Here is a 23,021-nt window from a genome sequence, read left to right as displayed (position 1 = left end):
CGCTCCTAGTGCATGCAAATGGTCCTCGTCTGTCCAGGAGCCAATTCACGGCTGTATTTAAGAAGGCCATCTTCATGTGCAGGATAGACCCTTTAGAGTATGCCACCATTCCTTCCACATAGGTGCAGCCACCACAGCCTTCTGTTGTTGTTTCTCCTCCGCCTGCACAAAATCCCTGGATCGGTGGTGCTCATCTGCCTACAGGCATTACACTGGAACTGCTGGTCTCACTCTTCCCTCTTGATGGTTTTCTGTTCAGGTGCTGGCCATGAGAAGGTTTGGATTTGTGGCCACAGTATCATGCAGTGGGCCCAAGGGCACACATCTTCAACATCTTGGAGTGCTCAGTTTGGCTTGGATGACAGCACCCGTATCACATGGTTGGGTCAGAGGGGCATGCATTGGGATGACCTAAGGCAGTGGGTTACATCTTGCTTCACAGTTTGTGGTCTGCCAGATGTCTTGGTGATACAGCTGGGGGGGGGGGGAAACAACCTAGCTGGCAGGAAGGGTATCAACCTCACCTTATCAGCAGCCTCAGACCAGGTGGTCCTTCACTCAGTGCATCCCCAGATGTTCATCCTGTGGTTGGAGATGTTGGAATGGCAGCAATGGTGGGATGTTATGGAGCCTGCATGCATAAACTGGGCATGAAAAGGATGAACAGGACAATGCTGTGTGTGGTGTTGCAATTTGGGGCTGGGTGATTTGGCACCCTGGTATAATGTTTGACAAGGCAGAACTGTATAGGTCTGATGTAGTGCATCTGCCTCCCATGGGGAATGAGGCTTGGTTGCTAGACACCGGTCATGGACACATCTGCCCCAAGTAGAGAGGCACAGCATGAATTAGGAAGCAGCCAGCAGCAGGAAAGCTTGCATTTCTCTCAGACAGCAGATACGATGTTAGCAGAGGGTGGGATGGAGAGAAGCCAACTCGCTCAAGAAGCACAGGCAGGCTCAGAAAGCAGGAGGGGGAGCGTTTCCTCACCGGAAGAGGGGGCAATTAATCCTATGAGCCCAAGGAGTAGACATATGGGAAAGGTATTAGACAGGAAACAAAACCAGAAATATAAGGGTCATAGGTTCAGGGTATTCTGCAGAAGCAGGAAGAACTCATCAGAAGGGTCAACTGAATCATAAGGTATGGAAGCTCCGATAGAGCGTCCAAGGCTGATAGTTTGTTTTACAATAAATCTTCCACCTAATTACAACTTGTGTGCTGTGCTATCAAGATGGCAGCCTGGGCTCCTGACAACACCTACTGGAGCCTATGTGATTGGTTGCAGATGTGAGTGGTTTGGTGGTGAGAGGTGAGAGGCCAACTCGAGTGGCAGGAAAAGACATTGGGTTGGATCCTTAGCCCAGGAAAAGTGGGTGGGTAGGAGACCAGCCCCCCTCACCACTCGTCAAAGTAAAGTGCACATCATAGGGTGATCCTTAAATCCAGGATTGAGTCTACAAGCTTAATCAACCAGCAAATGTACAGGTTAATTCAAGATCCACGCCCAATGTCTATGCCAAAGCCTACTGACATCTGTAATCAGTAAAATTGTTCCCATTTTCATCCCAAGGCACTGTGTTGTATTCCGTGCCCTTGGGCCCACAATATAAAAATCAACAGTGTGACACTTGATGATCAGAATGGATCCTATGAATCCATCATAAATGTTTGCACAACAATTGTGCATTCTGCTGACTACATCCTCCATTTGGTTGCATAATTAGCATGGAGCTGATGTATAAGCATTCTATGGCATTGCGCAAACTGCCCAAGATGGTAACACATCAACATAAAGCAGGAGCACACATGTCCACATGGATACTCCCTAAAGACTTGCACTAATTGCATATGCAAGGCGATAATTCATCAATTCTAACTGTAATGTTTCTGAAGAGGGTAACAGTTATGTGCCATCTGTATTGTGGTGCTGAATAAATGGGAGAAGGCATGCACGTATTTCCTTCTTTGAGCTTTCACATGTTTGCATTTGGAAAGACTTGAAGAAAGTTGAGAAGGAAGAGCGGTAGGAATCAACATAATCTTCATTGCTAACTGAACTGTAATGTGTCTCCCTTTAATAAGCTTTTAGGATGTGATAAATGTTCATCAGCTGAGCTTCATAACATGAATATTTGATCTATTTACTCCAGCGATTGCCAAGAATGTGCGGAAATAAATAGAAGAAAAGCAATCTCTCCTATTAGTTGTTTGCAGGGTCACATGAAGTACTTGATTTTAGAAATGACAACCAGGATAGTTCTCTTAATCATAGCTGATCTCCTGAATCCCCAATCCTCAAGTTGATAATCTGTTTATGGGTGCATCTTCTTAGTTCTTAAAACTCTGTGCTTCAAGGCCTTCAAATTGGCCCCTAGTTAAGGAACAATTCTATGCCTTGTGCCATTTTCAACAAACCCCACTAGGGTCTCAATAGTGGCCAAGAGGCCCATTAACTCCGTACAGAGCAAAGCCACACTTCCAAAAATTCCTTCAAGCATGTGTTGAGATAGAAAACAATGATTCCATGGAGCCTCCCACAGTTCAGGGCCCCCACTCTCATCTGTTCGCCAAGTTTCTGTGGCGGAAGTCTCTTTGCCTAGAGCTAGCGTAGTTTTAGCCTGGGGTATTGTACAGGTCATTGAACATAAAGGGCTGGGTTCATGGACCAATTAATCATCTCATCAACAGTGACAGCATCCCCCGCAGTATGTCCCCCACAGTATGGTGATCCATACTGAAACCAGAGCTGTCAGAACTATTGAGGGAACCCACATATCAATCTAGCAGTGGCTGATTTACATCCAGGTGCCTTGTGTTTGCAGTTCCATTCCTGGTTAGTAAGTTGTTACCTGTCCCATAAATGGCCAATATAGATTTCTGCTGCTGACACGTCCTGGTTTTTTTTAGCCTTTTATGAACTGTAAGGATGGGGAGTGCAAAGTTCTTCTTTTGGCCGACTTTCTTCAAAGTTAATTGATGGACTAGCAGGCGCTGGCTGATCTCCCAGATGCTGAGTTATTCCAGCAACTCCAATGCAGTAAATAAAAAATTGTAAGATGGTGAATCATTACAGATAATATGAAAAGAAGAGTATGCTTCTCTCAACTTTCAACATTCACATGGCTCACTAGATATATGTGTTCTGGGCAAAAGATGACCAATAAGCCATGCAATTTTAATTCTGAGATGCTCTTTCAAGGGATTAGTGACTAGTTCAAGAAGCCACTCAAAGCCTTAAGTCAGTCCATCGCACCTTTTTCTCACTCTGCTTTTTTACCTCAATTTCAACACATTCCTGGAAACTAGCTGCCTTTGATCTTTTAGATTTTGTAAGTTTAATTGTTCAGGAACCTTGGCCTGTAGCTATCCACTACTTATTCAGAAATAGCCTCTAAGTCATGTCCTGCAGGTTTTTATATTATGGGTTGCTACAGTTCTCTCAGCTATGCTTAGGGCCACCCAGCACTCCTGAAAATGACATCAATATCAAGCTACTTGCTGGGCTGATGGATGGAGTTGTGCCAAAGTATCGAAGGATGCCAGACCATGCAGTCAATCTAGTAGAAAATCTCATGGGGATTTCATCGGAACATAACAGCTGTATATCTGTACAATCTTTATATACAGGGGTCATTTTACATTCCCTACTCTGGAAGGAGTTAACCTCATTTTGGATTCATATATTGCCTTCAGCTCTTTAACATACAACAATTTGGAGTAGGATTCATAGGTTCTTATATATTCATTGATTTAAACATAAAGATGATGCCCTAGTGTCTGTTCTTCTTTAGAAATTGGAGCCACTGAATTATTTTCAAATGCTACTTCATCAAGCCCAGTTAATTTGCAACTTTTGTAAGTTTATCCACTCGTAATTTGAATTGGCACTGTTTTATTATTGGGTAATTGGCTCTTCCAATCTATTCCCTTGCCAGAGTAAAGTACACTTTAGTATTTATATAACCAGTCACCCATTAACTTATTCAGGTTTTTGAGTTTTTTAAATTATCCTTGTTGAAGGATTATATTACCCTTTAATGCCAGCATATTGAAGTTAGATTCTTTTTTTATTCTAAAAAGCTTATTCGGTTGGTCCTTTTGACATGGGTACAATGTGATGAAGCCACAATGGGTTTATTTCTTAGACCTTCTGGTTGGCATTATAATTGCTTTGACATATTTTCAACATCTGAAAGCTATTCACAAGACCAGTAACCATGAAAAACACAGCAAATCACTTCTTGTCTGTGGGTTGATATATATGTCTGATGTTTGAAGTTTTTTATTTTATTTTATTTTATCCAAATAACTTTTATTGGTTTTCCTGTAAGTACAATAGCAATATATAATTACAGTAACTTGTCCAGTGGTACTTTAAGTTTCATATGCAGTTTAAAAAAAAAAAAAGGTAAAGGACCCCTGGATGGTTAAGTCCAGTCAAAGGCGACTATGGGGTTGCGGCGCTCATCTCGCTTTCAAGCCAAGGGAGCCGGCGTTTGTGCGCAGACAGCTTTCCAGGTCATGTGGACAGCATGACTAAACCGCTACTGACGCACTGAGGACCATGCCAAGTGCCAGCGCACACTGAAACACAATTTACCTTCCACCACAGCGGTACCTATTTATCTACTTGAACTGGCATGCTTTCGAACTGCTAGGTTGGCAGGAGCTGGGACAGAGCAATGGGAGCTCACTCCATAGCAGGGATTCGAACTGCCAACCTTCTGATCGGCAAGTTCAAGAGGCTCAGTGGTTTAGACCACAGCACACAAGTAATATGTTTATTTCTATATTATCAATTCAAGTATTCTCTCCACAGAGATTCTTGTGTTGTGGGTGGAATAAATGTATTTTATGTTTCATTTATAAAGGAAAAAAATGGAAGCCAAGTTTCACCAAAAGTGTCTATTCTTGAAGTGCCTTTAAATACCCTTCTGTGGTGAGTAAGGCATTCTGATAGGACCACATTCCAAAGATTATTAATCAAGATTTCAATGGAGATTTCTATAGGTTGCTTCCAGAATTAGGCTAATTGTTGTTTGGGCTGCTGATAATATTAAATTTTAATTTAAATTTGAGATTACGCAAGAGCTGAACTGGGTAGAAGGGACTGCTGCATCATTTTGAAAATAATGTGAAACACCTTTTCCCAAAATGAGTATACTATCGTGCAACTCCACCATGCATGAAAATATGACCATATCTCCCTACAGCCTTTCCAGTTTAGGAAAGAGATGCTAGTGTTTATTTGGGCTAGACGTGATGGAGCCCAGTGCCAGCAAAATATAATTTTAAGAGAAGCCTCCTGCCAACGAGCAGAGAAGGTTTGTAGGGATGGGTTGTGCCAAATTGATTGCCATTTATTATCTGCAATTATGTTCCCTACGTTTCCCCCCCATATTGTCCGGAGGCCTCCTGTATTGCCTGCATATTGTTCTGGAAGAATGCTATAAATTAAAGACGCAGCTCCTTTTATTTCATACATTGATTTGTTACAAAGAGACTCAAATGACATAAGAGAATGAAGGCCCTCCCTCTTGCATCCCAAGTATCTTGCAAATGTGCACAATTGAATAGATTGAAACCAGGTTAACTGGGCATCATCCAGTTTCTCCATGAGTTCATGCTTAGAAATTGCTTTATCTCTAGGCAGAATGTCTCTTATCCGATAGACACCTTTCTTCTCAAGTTTTTGAAATTGTCCATATTCATCCTCCTGTTGGAATAATGGATGGTCTAACAGTGAAGTCAATGGTGAGGGTTTGGGGGCCAGAACTGAATCCCATCAGCACTGCTTTAAAAAATGGGTTTTGAATTTTTCTCCACTCAGTTTGGGATAGTTTTAGGAAAGAAAATGCCCTTACTGACAGTGAAGAGGGAGAGGCCTCAATCTGTACCCATGGAATGTCATATTTCCCCCTAATCAAGGGGATCAGAGATTTAATCTGAAATGCTGCATAAAAGAGTCCTAGGTTGGGCAATCTGAGACCTCCCTTAGATCTATGCCTAAATAACGTTTTATATTTTTTTCTAGATTTTTCCCCAGATGAAACAAAGAGAATTAGCTTTTGTTGCCATTTTTTAAGCAGAGATGAGAAAATATGGATGGGCAAAACCTGAAAAAAAATAATGAAAACTTCGGAAGAATAGACATTTTAACCACGGCTATCCTGCCAAGCCAACTGAGATTTAAATGTTTTCATTGTACCAATTCTTGGGAAATATCTCTGAGCAGGTTTTTATAGTTTCAGCAACTAAGCTGTTTTAGATCTGATGTTAAATTGATACAAAGATAACTAAAGCCACAATGACCAATGCTAAATTCTGCTTGTGATATTAGTTGCTCACAAGTCATTGTGGGTAGGTTAATTGGAAGAATGGCTGAAACTACCAGTACTTTATTTTGTACACAACTGTGTGATGCTTGATCACATGTATACAAATTCACAGGTATGCTTCTTATAATGTTTGGTGAAACTTAGCATGTAACACCCCCAACCAATGGCCTCATTACATGTTAACATGTTACTAGAGTTCACCAGACGTACATACTTTGGATATACGTTTATAGCTTTGTGCTAAGCTTCATATATGCAAAAACATGCAGCCTCTGGTGTATTAAATGCTCATCCAAAGCCACCTTAAGCAACTCTATGCCCAAGTGACCACATCAATCAATCTTAAGATGGCAACTCTTTCTTATGCCAAGAACAGCAATTCCAAAAATACTTATAATAACAATATAATTTTAATTAGTCTGGAGGATTAGAATTAAATTTGCAAATACTTGTTTATAAGCACTTTACAATAGGAAACATTATCAATCCCATTTTCTTCTCTTCCCACCCACCTATACAAAACAAAACAGAACAGTGAGATATGAAAGCAATGCTCAGGAGGTCATTCAGCAATGACAACACCAGCAATAGCAATAGCACTCAAGAGGCCCTTGTGCCATACTCTGGCTTTCTTGAATAGCCCAGATTCTCTCCTTTAAGACCCTTGTGAAATTATTTATAGGGCATTTACTCACATAGTCTGTAGGACATCAAATATTTCTAATTATATCCAGTCATGTCAAATGACAATTATGCCTTAGCCAACTTTGCCAAACAATGCTTTACAGGGAAAGGTTAGCCAAAATGCCTTGAGTGAAGAATGGCTTGGGGGTGGGAGGACAGGGGCTGGTACTTGTGCTCATCCGAGAGTATAAAAGTGTCTAGGGCCAATTTGTGTTGTCCTTCCACAGATAGTTAATAGGTAAGTGTTGGGGGGTGATTGTGGGGCTCTGGAGGGGGGGGGGTAGCGCCCCTGCATTCCACTCATGCCAGGCCATTCCTTATGCCTTTGCCATTAGCTCAGGAGAATTGACTATGTCAAACGGGATTCCAGATATGCTCCTTTGCTTCCAGTCAATAATTCATTGTTGGAAGACTCTTTGAAAAGTCACCAGTAAGAAGAGATTTGCACTTTTTGTTTTGCAGTACTGGCCGGTGCTGAGCCTGAGCAGTATTCATTTCGTATACCAGGAGGTAAGACTGTGATTGTACGCATTCTTGGGGAAGGGGGAAGAGGTTCAAAGAAAGTCTCCTTTTGGATCTGAGCTGAGAATACAGGTGCTGTGCCCCTTGCTAATTATGTACCGCATGAAATATTTCATGGGTATTGTGTTCAGATTTTATTGCACAGTGTCCATGTTAACTGATCATGCAGTTCTGGCATATGAGGCATTACTAGCGAGTGCTCCTCCCCTCTAAGCACAAGCTAGAAGTTCCAGCTTTTAATTGCCCTCTGTGACATTATCTGATACTTCCAGAGAAAATCTAATTGCAAATTGGGCAACCATCAAAGTGGGCAACAAGTTGGCATCCAGGGCAAAATGAATTCTTTAATGAATACCACTCTTTGGGAATGTGTACTGGAGAGGACTAGCAGCAATAACACTGTGTTTGACTGTTCCTTTATTTCAGGTTTAGTTTTGAGAAATGATAGTGAAAATCATGTCTTGCCTTCTCATTTATTTACATTATTAGTTAATATTATAACATTGGCATCTCTTAACAAATTGAACTAAAATTTTCTAACTGGGACTGCTTAAGAGCTACTTTATGATGTATATATTTAATTTCCCAAGAGCAGAATCCAAGCGGAAAGGAAAGTAATGTCTAGGGCTGAGCATGAACTTCCATCAGAATACAAAGGTTAGGATTTCTGATCCACAACCAAGAGTATACTCATCAATCAACAAGATAAGGGAGGAAAATGGAAGTTAACAGGGAGGGTGGCAGCTTAGTGTTTTGTATGAAAAGGTCCACGGTTCAATCCATGGCATCTTCAGGTAGGGCTGAAAGAGATGCCTGTTTCAAATCCTGGAAAGCTGCTGTCGGTAAATGTAATACTGAACTTGATGCACCAATGGTTGGGCTCCGTATGAGGCAGCTTCCTGGGTTACTGTGATGAATGGAGGCTAATTACATGGAAGCAAGCAAGGTGGAAGGTACGTGGGTGGCGCTGTGGATTAAACCACAGAGCCTAGGACTTGCTGATCAGAAGATCGGCGGTTCGAATCCCCGCGACGGGGTGAGCTCCCGTTGCTTGGTCCCTGCTCCTGCCAACCTAGCAGTTTGAAAGCACGTCAAAGTGCAAGTAGATAAATAGGTACTGCTCCAGCGGGAAGGTAAACGGTGTTTTTGTGCGCTGCTCTGGTTCGCCAGAAGCGGCTTAGTCATGGTGGCCACAAGACCCGGAAGCTGTACACCGGCTCCCTCGGCCAATAAAGTGAGATGAGCGCTCCAACCCCAGAGTCAGTCATGACTGGACCTAATGGTCAGGGATCCCTTTACCTTTTGAAAGCAAGCTGGAGCTACAAGCCAAAGAAACATATTCAGCTAGAGGCAGGAGGATAGAACAGCTTAAAACTAGAGCAAGAAATTCAGAGGGAAAACAAATTCAATATGTTCCTAAAATCCAGTTTGTCTTGCAAACTTTCAAATTCATTTTCTAGCTGCTTGAAAGTATTGATGAAAAGAAATAAAACAGAGCCATTCACGACTGAGTTGAGGTGCTGTGCCAGAGTCAGATTGGACACTAGCACCGCTCAGCGGGTGCAGTGACCCCTTCTGCTCACCAAATGTGTGGGCAGGTGGCAGTCAGCAGGAGGCCCTGAAATGGTGCTTTCTGTGGGCTGGCAAGTAGGAGGGCCTAAGCTGGCATGGGATCCATTGGATCCCATACCAGACCCACTGCTGGCAAGTGCCCGCCCTCTGTCCCCCAGAGGGCCCAATACCTACACAAGCTCCACAAATGAGAGGTCATAAAAGGATGTTGACAAGATGTTGCACCTCCCCCTGCCACTGAAGGGTAAATTCAGGGAATATGGGCTAACATTTTGATGCCAACAGGGTTGTGTAGACACAACAACAACAACAAAGTATGTTCATAAATGAGAAACAGTGATGCTGCAATAAACATCCACTTGGAATCACCCTTAATTATCACATTTTGGCTCTAATTCTGTTGGCATTCAACCACCTGAGTTACGTATTAGAGGGAACAAGTGGGACCTGCACACAAAATATTACTGTAATTTCTCTTTTAGAATGAGCACTCCACCTTAGGCTTCTAGCCAGCCATTTACTCCCAGCAGGGCATTTCACTCTTCCTCCTCCCCAACCAGTTTTCTGTTCCCCTTAACAACTGACACTTAACATTCTCACTGGCTTCTTTTGGAACTTTTTGCCTCCTTAGGTTTTTCAAAAAGCTCCCCTGCCCCACTTCTGCAAATGTTGATGTTCAACCAAGTATGCTCCTACCACCTTGTTTCCAGTGGCCATCTTTGTCACTAGTCCTGTTGGCACTCACCACCTGAGCTTGCTACCGGACTGCTGTGATGACGATGAAGTTCTGTGGAGTACCATGACACAAAACTTTCTGCACTTCAATACAGATCCTTCACAGATGTTGGCTGCCCCATTAATTTTGATAGATCAACCAATCTATAAATGTGTTCATTTCTTTGCTTGAATGAGTGGGAAAACTTAATGTTTGTTCTGGTTTTACAACTTCTTAGCTTTGATGGATTGGCAGGATCAATTTGGGGAATTTAAATAATGTGACTGTGGTCACCTAGTAGAGCACTCAGATATAGTTCCAATCTGTTACCTCCAAGGATGTGGACAGGCTGCTTGGACGAGTGAAACCAACCATCTGTCTCCTTGATCCTTGCCCATCCTTGCTCATAAAAGTGAGCTGGGAATGGCTGGGTGCTGGGCTCCATGGGTGAATACCTCCCTCTGTGAGGTAGTCTTTCTAGACTGGCTTAAAGAAGCAGTTATTAAGATTGAAGTTGAATCTCGGCAGGACAGAAGTACTGTTTTTGGGGCACAGAGGTTGGGCAGGTGTGGGGGACTCCTTGGTCTTGAATGGGGCAACTGTGCCCCTGAAAGACCAAGTGCGCAGCCTGGGAGTCATTTTGGATCCACAGTTGTCCATCGAGGTGCAGGTCAATTCTGTGTCCAGGGCAGCTGTCTACCAGCTGCACCTGGTACAATGGCTGACACCCTACCTGCCCACAGACTGTCTCGCCAGAGTGATGCATGCTCTGTTTTCTCCCACTTGGATTATCACAATGTACTCTACATGGGGCTACCTTTGAAGTTGACTCGGAAACTACAACTAATCCAGAATGTGGCAGCTAGACTGGTGACCGGGAGTGGCCTCCGGGACCATATAACACCATTCCTAAAGGACCTTCATTGGCTCCCATTGTGTTTCCGAGCCTTGGCCCAATATACCTGAAGGAGTGTTTCCACCCCCATCACTCAGCTCAGACACTCAGCTTAGAGGTCCTCCTCTAAGGATCTTTTGCTGGTTCCCTCACTGCAAGAAGCAAAGTCACAGGGAACAAGCTGGAGGGCCTTCTCGGTAGTGGTGCCCTCCCTGTGGAACACCCTCCTTTTAGATGTCAAGGATATAAAGAACCATACAACTTTTAGAAGACATCTGAAGGCAGCCCTGTTTTGGGAAGTTTTTTGTTTGATTTTTAAAAATGTTTTAATATATTCTGTAAGACACCCAGAGTGGCTGGGGAAACTAATAATAATAATAATCACACCATAATTTCAAATATATTGAAATACTTAGAATCCATGTGCCTCCTCAACAATTTCCTCTACTTCTAAGTCATACCAATATTAGAAATGCAAAAGAATATATAAAGTGGCATTACACAGCTGCAATTCTCATGTGGGCTGTCATTCTCTGTCACAGTGTTCTCTGCTAAGCTGCAGCCATGTCTTCGGACTCAGAAATGGCAGCCTTCGGGGCAGCTGCCCCTTTTCTCCGAAAGTCAGAAAAGGAGAGAATTGAGGCTCAAAACAAGCCATTTGATGCCAAAACATCAGTTTTTGTGGTGGATCCTAAGATCTCCTTTGCAAAAGGTGTTGTCCAGAGCAAGGAGGCAGGGAAAGCCACAGTCAAAAAAGAAGGTGGAGACGTGAGTAGAGAAACACCAACTGACATTGAAAAATTAGGAATATATTTGTCCTATTCTTTATGCTCTTTGTTGAATGGTCTCTTGTTTCCTTGCAGACTGTGACAGTTAAGGATGACCAAGTCTTTCCTATGAATCCTCCCAAATTTGATAAAATTGAGGACATGGCCATGATGACCCACCTCCATGAACCTGCTGTGCTGTATAACCTCAAAGAGCGTTATGCAGCCTGGATGATCTATGTGAGAACAGTTTAACATTTACCATTGACTTCACAATACAGATTATTATTCCAAAGAGAATCAGATTTACTATCCATCTTTTCTTTACAGACCTATTCAGGTCTCTTCTGTGTCACTGTCAATCCCTACAAGTGGCTGCCAGTATATAATCCTGAGGTGGTAAATGCCTACAGAGGCAAAAAGCGTCAAGAGGCCCCTCCTCACATCTTCTCCATCTCTGACAATGCCTATCAGTTCATGTTAACTGGTAAGTAGGTCAACCTACCTCAAAGTGATTACAAAGTGACAGTTCCCGAGACTGAGTCAACAGCTTTTCCAGAAAGTCTCATGCACGATGGGGTTGCAGCTAAGAATTATTTCTGTAGCCATTAAAGCTCAAAGGAAGGAAAACTCAACTCAACTGTCCTCTAAAACACCAAAACCTAATAGCACTGTGCCAACATTCCAGGGCATTCTTCTTTATTGCTTTGTTAACTCTTCATGAGCTTATATGTAGTTTTAGAACTATTTCAGTATTTTCACTAGTTCAGTATTTTCTATAGCAGGCTTGCAGTTGGAAGTAAAATGTACAAGAGACATCAGGATTATAGTGAAGAGCAGTAAGATGTGAATTTATGGCAAGCATACTGAAATAAGTGTTGGTTGTGAATAATAACTGATAGCAAGTCAGGTTGTTTTCATTTTTAATGGATGTATGGGACTTCAAAATGAAAAGAAGCATTAGAAAGGGACCATCCAGATTCTGAACAATCGTAGCCTAAAATAATCAGGCTATCCTAGTGTATTTTAAATGAATATTCCTTATTTCAATAATTGGGCTCATCCACATTTCCACTTGTCCTGTGTGTCTGAGCAGTTTTCCCCTTGCCCCATTCCTTTCCCAGGGAAAACCTACTCTTTAGTGCTAAATCAGAGCAAATGTTAATCTGGAGAAAACCTGAACTGCTGTTTGCTTCAATTGAGGGCTAAAGCGTGGTTTTCCCTGGAGGGAAGCAGCGGGACAAGTGGAGATGTGAATAAGCTAAGTTACACTGTTGTTTCTTGATTTTCCTAGATCGTGAGAACCAGTCCATTCTAATCACGTAAGTATGCTTATGATGAGTATGATTCTAGTCAAAGCAAGCTTTGTGTGCAAAGCACTGTTTGACAAAGTGGTCTTTCCTTCTGTTTTTGTTGACAGTGGAGAATCTGGTGCTGGAAAGACTGTGAACACAAAACGTGTCATCCAATATTTTGCAACAATTGCTGCAGCTACTGATAAGAAGAAGGAAGAACCACAGCAAGCAAGCAAGCTAAAGGTGAGTTGTATATCTAAGAGGAAGCTAACCTTTCATTTTTGTTAACTGCTGTAGTTACGAAATACATAACTGTTGCAATAACACTTTTTCAGGGAACACTAGAAGATCAAATTATCAGTGCCAACCCTTTGCTGGAGGCTTTTGGGAATGCCAAGACTGTGAGGAATGACAACTCTTCCCGTTTTGTAAGTCTGGCGTTCAGAAGTATGTTTAAGAGTGTACCAGTGAGACAATTTCATTAATTAGTTTTGTGATATTTTTCCTAGCATTGGTTGAAAATAATCAGGGCCAATGTAGTGCAAGAAATAAAAGTGTTGGATTTGGGCATGAGTTACCCAGCCACGAAGATCACATGAATTGCTTTAGCACTATATTTCTTCATGCTAATTCTGTCTTACACAATTACTGTGATAACAATAAATGGATTAAGAATAGTAAAGCCCTGTCTAATGATAGCTAAAGATATGATAACAGAATGTATTAGAAGAGGAGAAGTATAAAAGATTACACTTTTATACACTGCACAAGGAACAGGAAAAACAACAACATGGAAATCACACAATCCCCTTACAGATTTGTATGAAATGGATTGACAAGTTTCGGAAAGCCTGCAATTTGATTCCTGAGTAATATTGATGAGGCATGGGAGAGTCAGCTTTGTGAAAGTGCAAGAATGTTAAACTTTGGGTGCTCCAGGAAAGGCTTTGCTAAATAAATGTGGCTAAGATTCAAAAGGAAGCTCAAGTCAGTTCAATGGCTTGCAATAGTGCAGAGGACACCAATTTAACAAATGCACATTCTGTATAACGGTATAACACAACCAGGCTAGTCTTTGTCATTATTCATTAAACTTTGTACTTCTTAGCCAAATAAATGGAATGAAAATAATACAGAACTCTAAGTGTTAGCATATAAAGGTAAAGGTAAAGGTACCCCTGCCCGTACGGGCCAGTCTTGACAGACTCTGGGGTTGTGCGCCCATCTCACTTAAGAGGCCAGGGGCCAGCGCTGTCCGAAGACACTTCCGGGTCACGTGGCCAGCGTGACATCGCTGCTCTGGCGAGCCAGAGCCGCACACGGAAACGCCATTTACCTTCCCGCTGGTAAGCGGTCCCTATTTATCTACTTGCACCCGGAGGTGCTTTCGAACTGCTAGGTTGGCAGGCGCTGGGACCGAGCAGCGGGAGCGCACCCCGCCGCAGGGATTCGAACCGCCCACCTTTCGATCCGCAAGTCCTAGGCACTGAGGCTTTAACCCACAGCGCCACCTGCGTCCAAAGGCAAGCTTCCCACCGCGTCCCTGGGTGGGCACGAAGGTGGGTTAGCATATAGCCAGCATTTAAAAACACACTGTCCTTTTTGTCATATATAATGCTACTGAAGCGAGCCACATTCCGTTTCTCTTATTATAAACAATACCATCAATAAATTGTGAAGCTTCTCTATCACATTCAGGTCACAGACATTTTGTTTCTGAGAGACAATTGGGTTAATAAAGTATTTCCCCTACACTTCTTAAATTCTATAGAATTTGATATTATTAGTGATATCCAACTAAGCCATACTCAGAATAGAAACAAGGAAATAGATTTGTTTGAGTGGGTTTTACTCTGTGTATGACATATCATTGGGTAAGTCCCCATATGTCTGCAAGAAAATAAGAATAAGAATAAGAATAAGAATAATAAAACTATTAAAAACACAATGAAAAGGAAGAACCAAAAAGACCTCTGGTTTACAAGACATTGTACATATAAGACATTTATGGTTCTTCCTTTTCAATATGCTTTCTTAGTGGTGGCTGGTGTACACCATTTTTGTCCCATCAGAAATGTATAAAATCAATAAAATGGCACTGTGCAGATAACGAAACACATGCAAAATATGGTTTAAATGTGTTGTAATTAAAATGCCATTTCCCCCCATAGGGTAAATTCATCAGAATTCACTTTGGTGCTACAGGAAAACTGGCTTCTGCAGACATTGAGACATGTAAGAAACTTTGCTAGATGATCATGCAGTCTCCTTCTTTCCTTCATCTTTTCCTTCTTTCCCTCCCTCCCTCCATTTTACTTAATTACCCTTAATTGTGTTGCCAGATCTCCTGGAGAAGTCTAGAGTTACTTTCCAGCTGAAAGCTGAAAGAAGCTACCACATCTTTTATCAGATCACATCCAACAAAAAGCCAGAACTGATTGGTAAGAAGCACTTGTTTTGGTGTAGGCTGCTGCTGCTAAAATCTTGTGTTGATGCTTGATTATTCAATGGATGAAAATAAATCTGTATCTTTGCTTCTCCTTATTCAGAGATGCTTCTGATTACTACCAACCCATATGACTTTCACTTTGTGAGTCAGGGTGAGATCAGTGTTGCCAGTATCAATGATCAAGAAGAGTTGATGGCAACTGATGTAAGTAACTTGTAGAATGGAATATATGAAATTTGATCAGATCAGTTTTGGGTTGAATTTATTCAGCAGAAATTAGATTTCTTGGGGTGATGAACCCTTGCTACAATTTATTTGGGGGAGGGAAGCATTCTAGAAATGCTGGGGGTCAGGAGTCTTGCTAGAAATGAGAATGACAGCAGCCTCCCCTCTCCCAATCTCTCCATTAAACATAGTCTTGTTGCCATGAGTAGTATCATTGGCTTGCCTTTTTTTGAGCAGAATGCACCCTTGGAGCAATGTCATGATATATGTGTGTGTGTGTGTGTGTGTGTGTACGCGCGCGCGTGTCTATGTAGGAGGCCAGCAGAGGCTACAGTAGTGGCATCCTTCCCACATACCCTTGAATTTGCCACATGTGGCAACAGCTTTCCTTGAAGTTTCCTCCCAACTTGCCAAAAAGGGTCACTCAGATTCTTTATCTCCTTGTGGAGCAGCAAATTTGAAAGGCCAGTTGCAGTCAATATTATATCAGACAGAATTTTGACTTTGATTTGGTTGATAGGAAGCCATTGACATCCTGGGTTTCACTGCTGAGGAAAAGACAGCCATTTACAAGCTAACTGGAGCTGTAATGCACTATGGGAACATGAAGTTCAAGCAGAAGCAACGTGAGGAGCAGGCTGAGCCAGATGGCACTGAAGGTATTTGGAAGATATGTGGCAGGATACTGATATTTTAAGGGGCTTGCTCTATAGAAATTTGTATTAAAAATCCAAAACAAATTATATTATTATTGTTTATTAAATTTTTATATTGCCTTTCATTCGAATTCACAGGGCGGTTTATAATAATAATAATAATAAATCTTAGACACATTTAAAAGGCCCTAGGTAGTTTAATCAGCCAAAGGCCAAATGATTAACAGCAAGCAATTGAGGAGAATGCTCATTGTTATATAGCCATCCTATAAACAAATAAGAACAAATGCTCAACGAAGACCAGGCACAATCTAACCACCACATAAACTTTGTGCAAGCAAATCAGGATGAATGCTGAATACGTAGGTTGTCTGGAGAAGCCCATAATTTGTATTCCAGTGCTGATAATCTCTCTCATGTCTATGCTTAGTTGCTGACAAGGCTGCCTACCTCATGAACCTCAATTCAGCAGATCTGCTGAAAGCTTTGTGCTACCCCCGCGTCAAAGTCGGCAATGAATATGTCACCAAAGGCCAAACTGTCCAGCAGGTATATGCCACATTAGCCAAAATGCATGGTTTGACTTAACTATCTATGATAAGAGGTGAATCACATATCATTATATCAACCATTGATTTCACTAATGATTAAATCAAACATATTTCTCTGCTATCAATAGTAACTCCTGCTGTTATCTTGTCTTCTTAGGTGTACAATAATGTAGGTGCTCTTGCAAAAGCAGTCTATGAAAAGATGTTCTTGTGGATGGTTATTCGTATTAACCAGCAGCTGGATACCAAGCAAGCAAGACAATACTTCATTGGTGTGCTGGACATTGCAGGCTTTGAGATTTTTGATGTAAGGAAATAGGGAGAAATTTAAAAATAATAATTGTAAAGCACTAGAGAAACAGTGTTTTGTATCGGCCAGTTCAAAACTGTATTACATACTGAAGTGTGACTCTGGCAGCTGAAACATTTCAACTTATACAAGTTGCCATTCATTGAAAACATGGAGCATTTTCCTATACTATAAAATGTGTAACAAAATGTAATTAATCTCAAAGAAAAGGCACATCTAAACTGATACCTTCAAAGTGTTTCAGCATGCAGCACAATACTAGAAGCCACGTACCATGCAGGAACTGAAACACTCAGAGGATTGAACTGAACCATACAAATGCAAAGACTAAATGAGGCTGAGAAAAAGAACCCATACAAGTCTAGTTCTGTGGGCAAATGCCTGCAGGAGAGGAAAGAAAAGTGTCAAGCTGCTGCAGGGCTGTTTCATGTTACTGAAAATGTTTCTTGTTTTTCTGTAGTACAACAGCCTGGAGCAGCTGTGCATCAACTTCACTAATGAGAAACTGCAACAGTTTTTCAACCATCACATGTTTGTGCTGGAGCAAGAGGAGTACAAGAAAGAAGGAATTGAATGGGAGTTCATTGACTTTGGAATGGATCTGGCTGCCTGCATTGAACTCATTGAGAAGGTAACTTTTGCAGTGTGAATACTTGGTATGCTCTGAAACGTTGTAGTTACATGGGAGAACATGCATGCAATTTGCATTCCTTTCTTAAGTGCACCCCAGCAGAGGGGTTGGTTGCAGGAAACTCCAGTGTATTGAACACTGTACCATGAGAGGAAGTGGGTTGGATGTGGCAGGTGATTGGATCCTGTCCAAAGAATCGTATACTAAATCTTCACAGTTCTATACTCTGGGGGCCTTCCATGCATTCTTGTTTCATGCAATAATCATGCAATCGTAACTCAATTTATTGAACAGGATATAGATATAGTGCCAGTTTAGTAGGACTTGGTTGCATTGAATCAAATTTCCCCACAGCTGTATAAGAAAAAAATATTTTTCTAGACCACCCTATTTATTTTATAGCATCAAGTGTGTCCATTGTGCTTCACAAAGAACAGGCCTGGCAGCCCTACTCTAGGGAGTTTGCAATCTAAAAGCAGACACAAGGGAAACAACAGAAGGCGGGGAAGGGAAATGGAGACAGGTGCAAGCAGAGAAAGACTGTTACTCATACTTTAGCTTTTTAATGGTATGGCATTGTCAACAGAGGCTTGTTCTAAAGCAGGTGTGGGGAACCTGTGGCCCTTCTGATGTCGCTGGACTCCCACTGTCATCAACCCCAGCCAGTATGGCCAATGGTCAGAGATGATGGGAGCTGAGAGCATCTGGAGGGCAATAGGTTGCCCTTCCCTGTTCCAAAGGTTTCATGGCCATGATAGCAACAGGCCAGAAACTCAGATGGTTTCTTTCATAGGGAATATTGTTCAAGAATAAACAGAAATAGGGCATACACTCTCTCATAGTAGATATTTGCTGAGATTGTCCAGCAGGATATATTATTGGAACATGTCCATACATATGCACCTTTTTGGATGTAACAATTGGTTGATCTGCATGTGGCGTAAACCTGTGTTGCAGGTTTTAATGGGACTTGTGCTTGCATATTTGAACTCAGTTCCTTCTCAACTTCTTTGCTCCAACAGAAAATTCTTCATGCTTTCCCAAAGGCAAGTGTTTCCAAAAGCTGACTAAGCAATCTCTTTATTATTGTTATTCCTTCCAGCCAATGGGCATTTTCTCCATCCTGGAAGAAGAGTGCATGTTTCCTAAGGCAACTGACACTTCTTTCAAGAACAAGCTCTATGACCAACATCTTGGAAAATCTGCTAACTTCCAGAAACCTAAGCCTGTCAAAGGCAAGGCTGAAGCCCACTTTGCCCTGGTGCACTATGCCGGCACGGTGGACTACAATATCACTGGCTGGCTGGAGAAGAACAAAGACCCTTTGAATGATACGGTGGTGGGTCTGTATCAGAAATCATCCATGAAGACTCTAGCTTTCCTGTTTGCTGATCGTCCTGTAGATGCTGGTAATCAACCCTCTGACTAATGTATATATAAAGAAACATTTATTCTAATATAAAAGTATTATTTAATAAATCTAAGGTCCCTTTAATATTTTTTCATGTTAATTTTAGATGGTGGCGGCGGCAGTGGTGGCAAGAAGGCTGCTAAGAAGAAGGGGTCTTCCTTCCAGACTGTGTCTGCACTTTTCAGGGTATAGTATAATCTTTATAACTCTTTTCAGTGTGTGAATTTTAAAATGCTTCATGAAATGCCTGTATTTGTCAGTATTTGTGTACCAAACCATTTTGGATCTTCTGAGACATATGCTGAATCTAACTGAATTCATGGAATAGTCTTCTTTTCAAAAAATATTGCCACAGATTTAAAATACATGCCCGCATCCTTCCACATAATTCAAATATGAACAAAGTACAGTATGTAAAATATCCTTGACTGCTCTAAGTCTCTAAAAAGAGGGGATCAGTATTGAATACAAAGGCAAATAAATCTTTATTGAAATGCTTCATGTGTTACTTTGCCTAAGCGATGTGTCTGCATGCTGCTTTAATATTTATTAAAGGAAGAAATATGGAATGTGGCCCTCCAGGTGTTGCTGGACTAAAACTTCCATCAGCCCTGAGCACTAGCCATACTGGTGGGGATGATGGAAACTGGGAGTTCAACAACATCTGGAAATTCACAGGTTCCCTACCAGGGGGACTAAGGATTGATTCCAAAGAAGCAGTATACACTTAAGGGAGCTCCTCCTCTTAACAGCATACAGATAGTTCTTTATTTAATGGCATGCTCCTAATGTCAAAGAGATAAGCTGCTATTAAACCTGAACAGCAACTTGTTTAACAACCCAAACATCAAAAGCAAGCATTGACAGTGGATGTTAGGAGCTTGAAACAAAACTGTTTTTTATTATCTCTGTTACATTTGATGGTGCTTCCCCACCCCTATTTGCATGCACTTGTCTCCTCTGCATGCAAACATCCCTTCTTTGGACTTTTGCACAAAATATCTGCTTCTGGTCCCACAGGAGAACTTAAACAAACTGATGTCCAATCTGAGAAGCACTCATCCCCACTTTGTGCGCTGCATTATTCCCAATGAAACAAAAACACCTGGTAAGGCATATAAATAAACAAATAAAGCAGATGTTATTGTATTTTTAGCAACCAACTATCACACAATTTCAGGGGGGGAAGCCCATTTAGTTTCTTATTAAGCATTAATCCAAGTCTTGCACAACATACAAACTTTGAGAAAAGTATCATGCAAAGCAGCACAATGGATCAGGTTGGTTTTCACTTGGCATGCACGGCAAAAGGGAAACTGCTAGCGAGACATTTCACAAGTACGCCATTAAATTTTCATTCCATGTTCTGATCATGGTCTAATCTGTCATGTTTGGATTTCCTTCTGAATTTTAAAAGTAATAGTAGAATATATTTAGCTTGCAGTTGTAAATACATTCTCCACTCCATGAAAAATGTGTAAGGTTCCCCTCACTGTTGGTTATTTATATGAACATACCCGAGCAGTCTAAAGAATGCTCATGTGTCCAGTGTGTTCCATGAGGGAAAGCATATTTAACTGAGCTTGTGTAAAAGAAGGCTTAGTTTTCTGTGCCTCAGGTATTCAAAATATTGAGAAATCTGAACAGGAATAAATACATATAAGTGCAACAGTATTTGCCCTTACAAAATGGTGCTAATTCCTCTTTGATTTTTTTGAAAGGTGCAATGGAACATGAACTTGTACTGCATCAACTGAGGTGCAATGGTGTGCTGGAAGGCATCCGCATTTGCCGAAAGGGATTCCCTAGTAGGATTGTTTATGCTGATTTCAAACAGAGGTTAGTTTGGCCCTCCTATAGAGCTCCATTCTGTACATTTCACATCTCATATGCTTTCTTGACTTTATAAAAAAAAAAACCCTTCATCATAAATTCAGTTAACAGCAAGATTATATTTATTCAGCGTTGATGAATATCCCAGGCTAGATAACTCCTTTGAATCAAGTGTTGTTTTCTCAACATGCTTTGAATGTTTTTAGAGAACAACAACTATTTTATAATAATTCATTTTTACTCAATAATTCCTTGGCAAGTTTTTGGAAACTAATATCCACAACAATTTGCTATTCATGAAACTAGTGAATTTAATGGCAAGACACCAGCATCTTCTGTTTTCTCCAACAGATACAAGGTTTTAAATGCAAGTGCAATTCCAGAAGGCCAGTTCATTGATAGCAAGAAAGCATCTGAAAAGCTTCTTGGATCTATTGATATTGACCACACCCAGTATAGATTTGGACATACCAAGGTATAAACTATCTCTGATGCAAATACATTTTCTTTAATTAGGACAAGGTTGCATTTGTGACATTCTGCAACCTTTCTTTTCTCCAGGTGTTCTTCAAAGCTGGTCTTTTGGGTCTTCTGGAAGAGATGAGAGACGACAAGCTGGCTCATCTGATAACACGTACACAGGCTATGTGTCGTGGCTTCTTAGCAAGGACAGAGTACCAGAAAATGTTGGAAAGGAGGTATAGTCCTCACAATTATTTGGAAAAGCACTGTCAGAAGGCCTGATTTGGTTGCCCTGCTCTACATGCCATTTAATATGATTTTTTTTTATAATAATTTTTTTTAAATAATAAAATTTTTTATTTTTTTGCCATTTAATATGAATCTTAACTTTGTTGACAGAGAGGCCATCTTTACTATTCAATACAATGTCCGGTCATTCATGAACGTCAAGCACTGGCCCTGGATGAAGTTATATTTCAAGATCAAGCCCTTGCTAAAGAGTGCTGAATCAGAGAAAGAGATGGCCACCATGAAAGAAGAGTTTCAGAAAACTAAAGAAGAGCTTGCCAAGTCAGAGGCAAAACGAAAGGAACTTGAAGAAAAAATGGTGTCTCTTATCCAAGAGAAGAATGACTTGCAGCTCCAAGTCCAGTCTGTAAGTGTTATTGGCGCCATTCATTTGATTTTATTCTTGATAAAATTTAGGTAGAGGAATGCACACATTGTAGGGAAAGTACACTGTGAATATTTGGGGTTATTTAGGCTATCCCCAAAATATGGCACTGTGTGGGTGGGTGTACACCATACAATCTGGCACTGAGTATAATATATAAGACACTATGAAGACTGCATTTTATTCATGAATACACATATGTAGGTCTAGCATACAGCTTTTTGTTTTCACACCAACATTTATATTGGATAGTTTATTTGTCCATATAAATGGAAAATCTTTTCTGAAATGTTTTTAGGACACATTCAGCCCAGTTTATTTATACCTACTGTGTGAAAGACTGAGAGAAAGGCAGTGGGGAAGCTGACGTTGTGGTTACAATTATGTTATATAACAAACACTCATGGAAGGAAAACAGCATTGATGATCATTTGGCAACACTTTGCAACTTGTTTCTTGAGTCTGGAAAATATTGGTAAAGTCACCAGCAAATGCTATTGTCTGAGGAAACGTTACAGTTGCCTAGACATGATAGGAAAATGCATTTAATTCACTTATACAAATACAATTTCTATACAATTAATCACAGATTAATATAGATTAAAATTTTCAGAACACAGATTACATTCAGTAGGAAAATCTACCCAGAAATCCTACTGAAATCCTACAGAAATGAAACATGGATTATTCTCTGGAACATTACCAGTACTGTTATTCACATTTAGAAAGTGAAAATACTGGAAAGACATTCCTTTTACATGCTACATTTTCCCCCCAGGAAGCTGATGGCTTGGCAGATGCAGAGGAGAGATGTGACCAGCTGATCAAAACCAAAATTCAGCTAGAAGCTAAAATTAAGGAGCTGACTGAACGGGCAGAGGATGAGGAGGAAATGAATGCTGAGCTGACAGCCAAAAAGAGGAAACTGGAAGATGAATGCTCAGAGCTGAAGAAAGACATTGATGATCTGGAGTTAACACTGGCCAAGGTGGAAAAGGAGAAGCATGCCACAGAAAACAAGGTAATGGT

General features: G+C 41.0%; 1 protein-coding gene and 1 long non-coding RNA gene across 3 annotated transcripts in view; one reads left to right on the top strand and one right to left on the bottom strand.

The window, feature by feature from the left end:
- The window catches only part of LOC310838507, a 178,210-nt gene that overhangs the window by 83,419 nt on the left and 71,770 nt on the right, over positions 1-23,021 (bottom strand). The gene's annotated exons all lie outside the window — the stretch shown is intronic.
- LOC310838420 (myosin-1B) overlaps positions 7,047-23,021 on the top strand; it is an 88,856-nt gene continuing 72,881 nt past the window's right edge. The window contains exons 1-23 of one of the 2 annotated variants that reach the window (XM_083725776.1): positions 7,047-7,263; positions 7,488-7,535; positions 11,272-11,497; positions 11,593-11,736; positions 11,827-11,983; positions 12,791-12,818; positions 12,917-13,034; positions 13,127-13,219; positions 14,963-15,026; positions 15,134-15,232; positions 15,341-15,444; positions 15,986-16,124; positions 16,552-16,670; positions 16,830-16,979; positions 17,443-17,613; positions 18,716-19,022; positions 19,131-19,210; positions 20,045-20,132; positions 20,746-20,863; positions 21,209-21,332; positions 21,419-21,555; positions 21,719-21,974; positions 22,771-23,013. In XM_083725776.1, the coding sequence (XP_083581902.1) occupies positions 11,294-11,497; positions 11,593-11,736; positions 11,827-11,983; positions 12,791-12,818; positions 12,917-13,034; positions 13,127-13,219; positions 14,963-15,026; positions 15,134-15,232; positions 15,341-15,444; positions 15,986-16,124; positions 16,552-16,670; positions 16,830-16,979; positions 17,443-17,613; positions 18,716-19,022; positions 19,131-19,210; positions 20,045-20,132; positions 20,746-20,863; positions 21,209-21,332; positions 21,419-21,555; positions 21,719-21,974; positions 22,771-23,013 (2,943 nt within the window). In that variant the 5' untranslated portion in view covers positions 7,047-7,263; positions 7,488-7,535; positions 11,272-11,293. Of the gene's footprint in view, positions 7,264-7,487; positions 7,620-11,271; positions 11,498-11,592; positions 11,737-11,826; positions 11,984-12,790; positions 12,819-12,916; positions 13,035-13,126; positions 13,220-14,962; positions 15,027-15,133; positions 15,233-15,340; positions 15,445-15,985; positions 16,125-16,551; positions 16,671-16,829; positions 16,980-17,442; positions 17,614-18,715; positions 19,023-19,130; positions 19,211-20,044; positions 20,133-20,745; positions 20,864-21,208; positions 21,333-21,418; positions 21,556-21,718; positions 21,975-22,770; positions 23,014-23,021 lie in introns of both variants that reach the window. The other variant, XM_083725777.1, reaches the window with a different exon arrangement.

The sequence above is a fragment of the Podarcis gaigeae genome (assembly GCF_964106915.1).
Source record: "Podarcis gaigeae genome assembly, chromosome: 2".
NCBI lineage: Eukaryota > Metazoa > Chordata > Lepidosauria > Squamata > Lacertidae > Podarcis > Podarcis gaigeae.
Note: the sequence above shows the minus strand (reverse complement) of the source record. Positions and strands in the feature narration are given on the sequence as shown.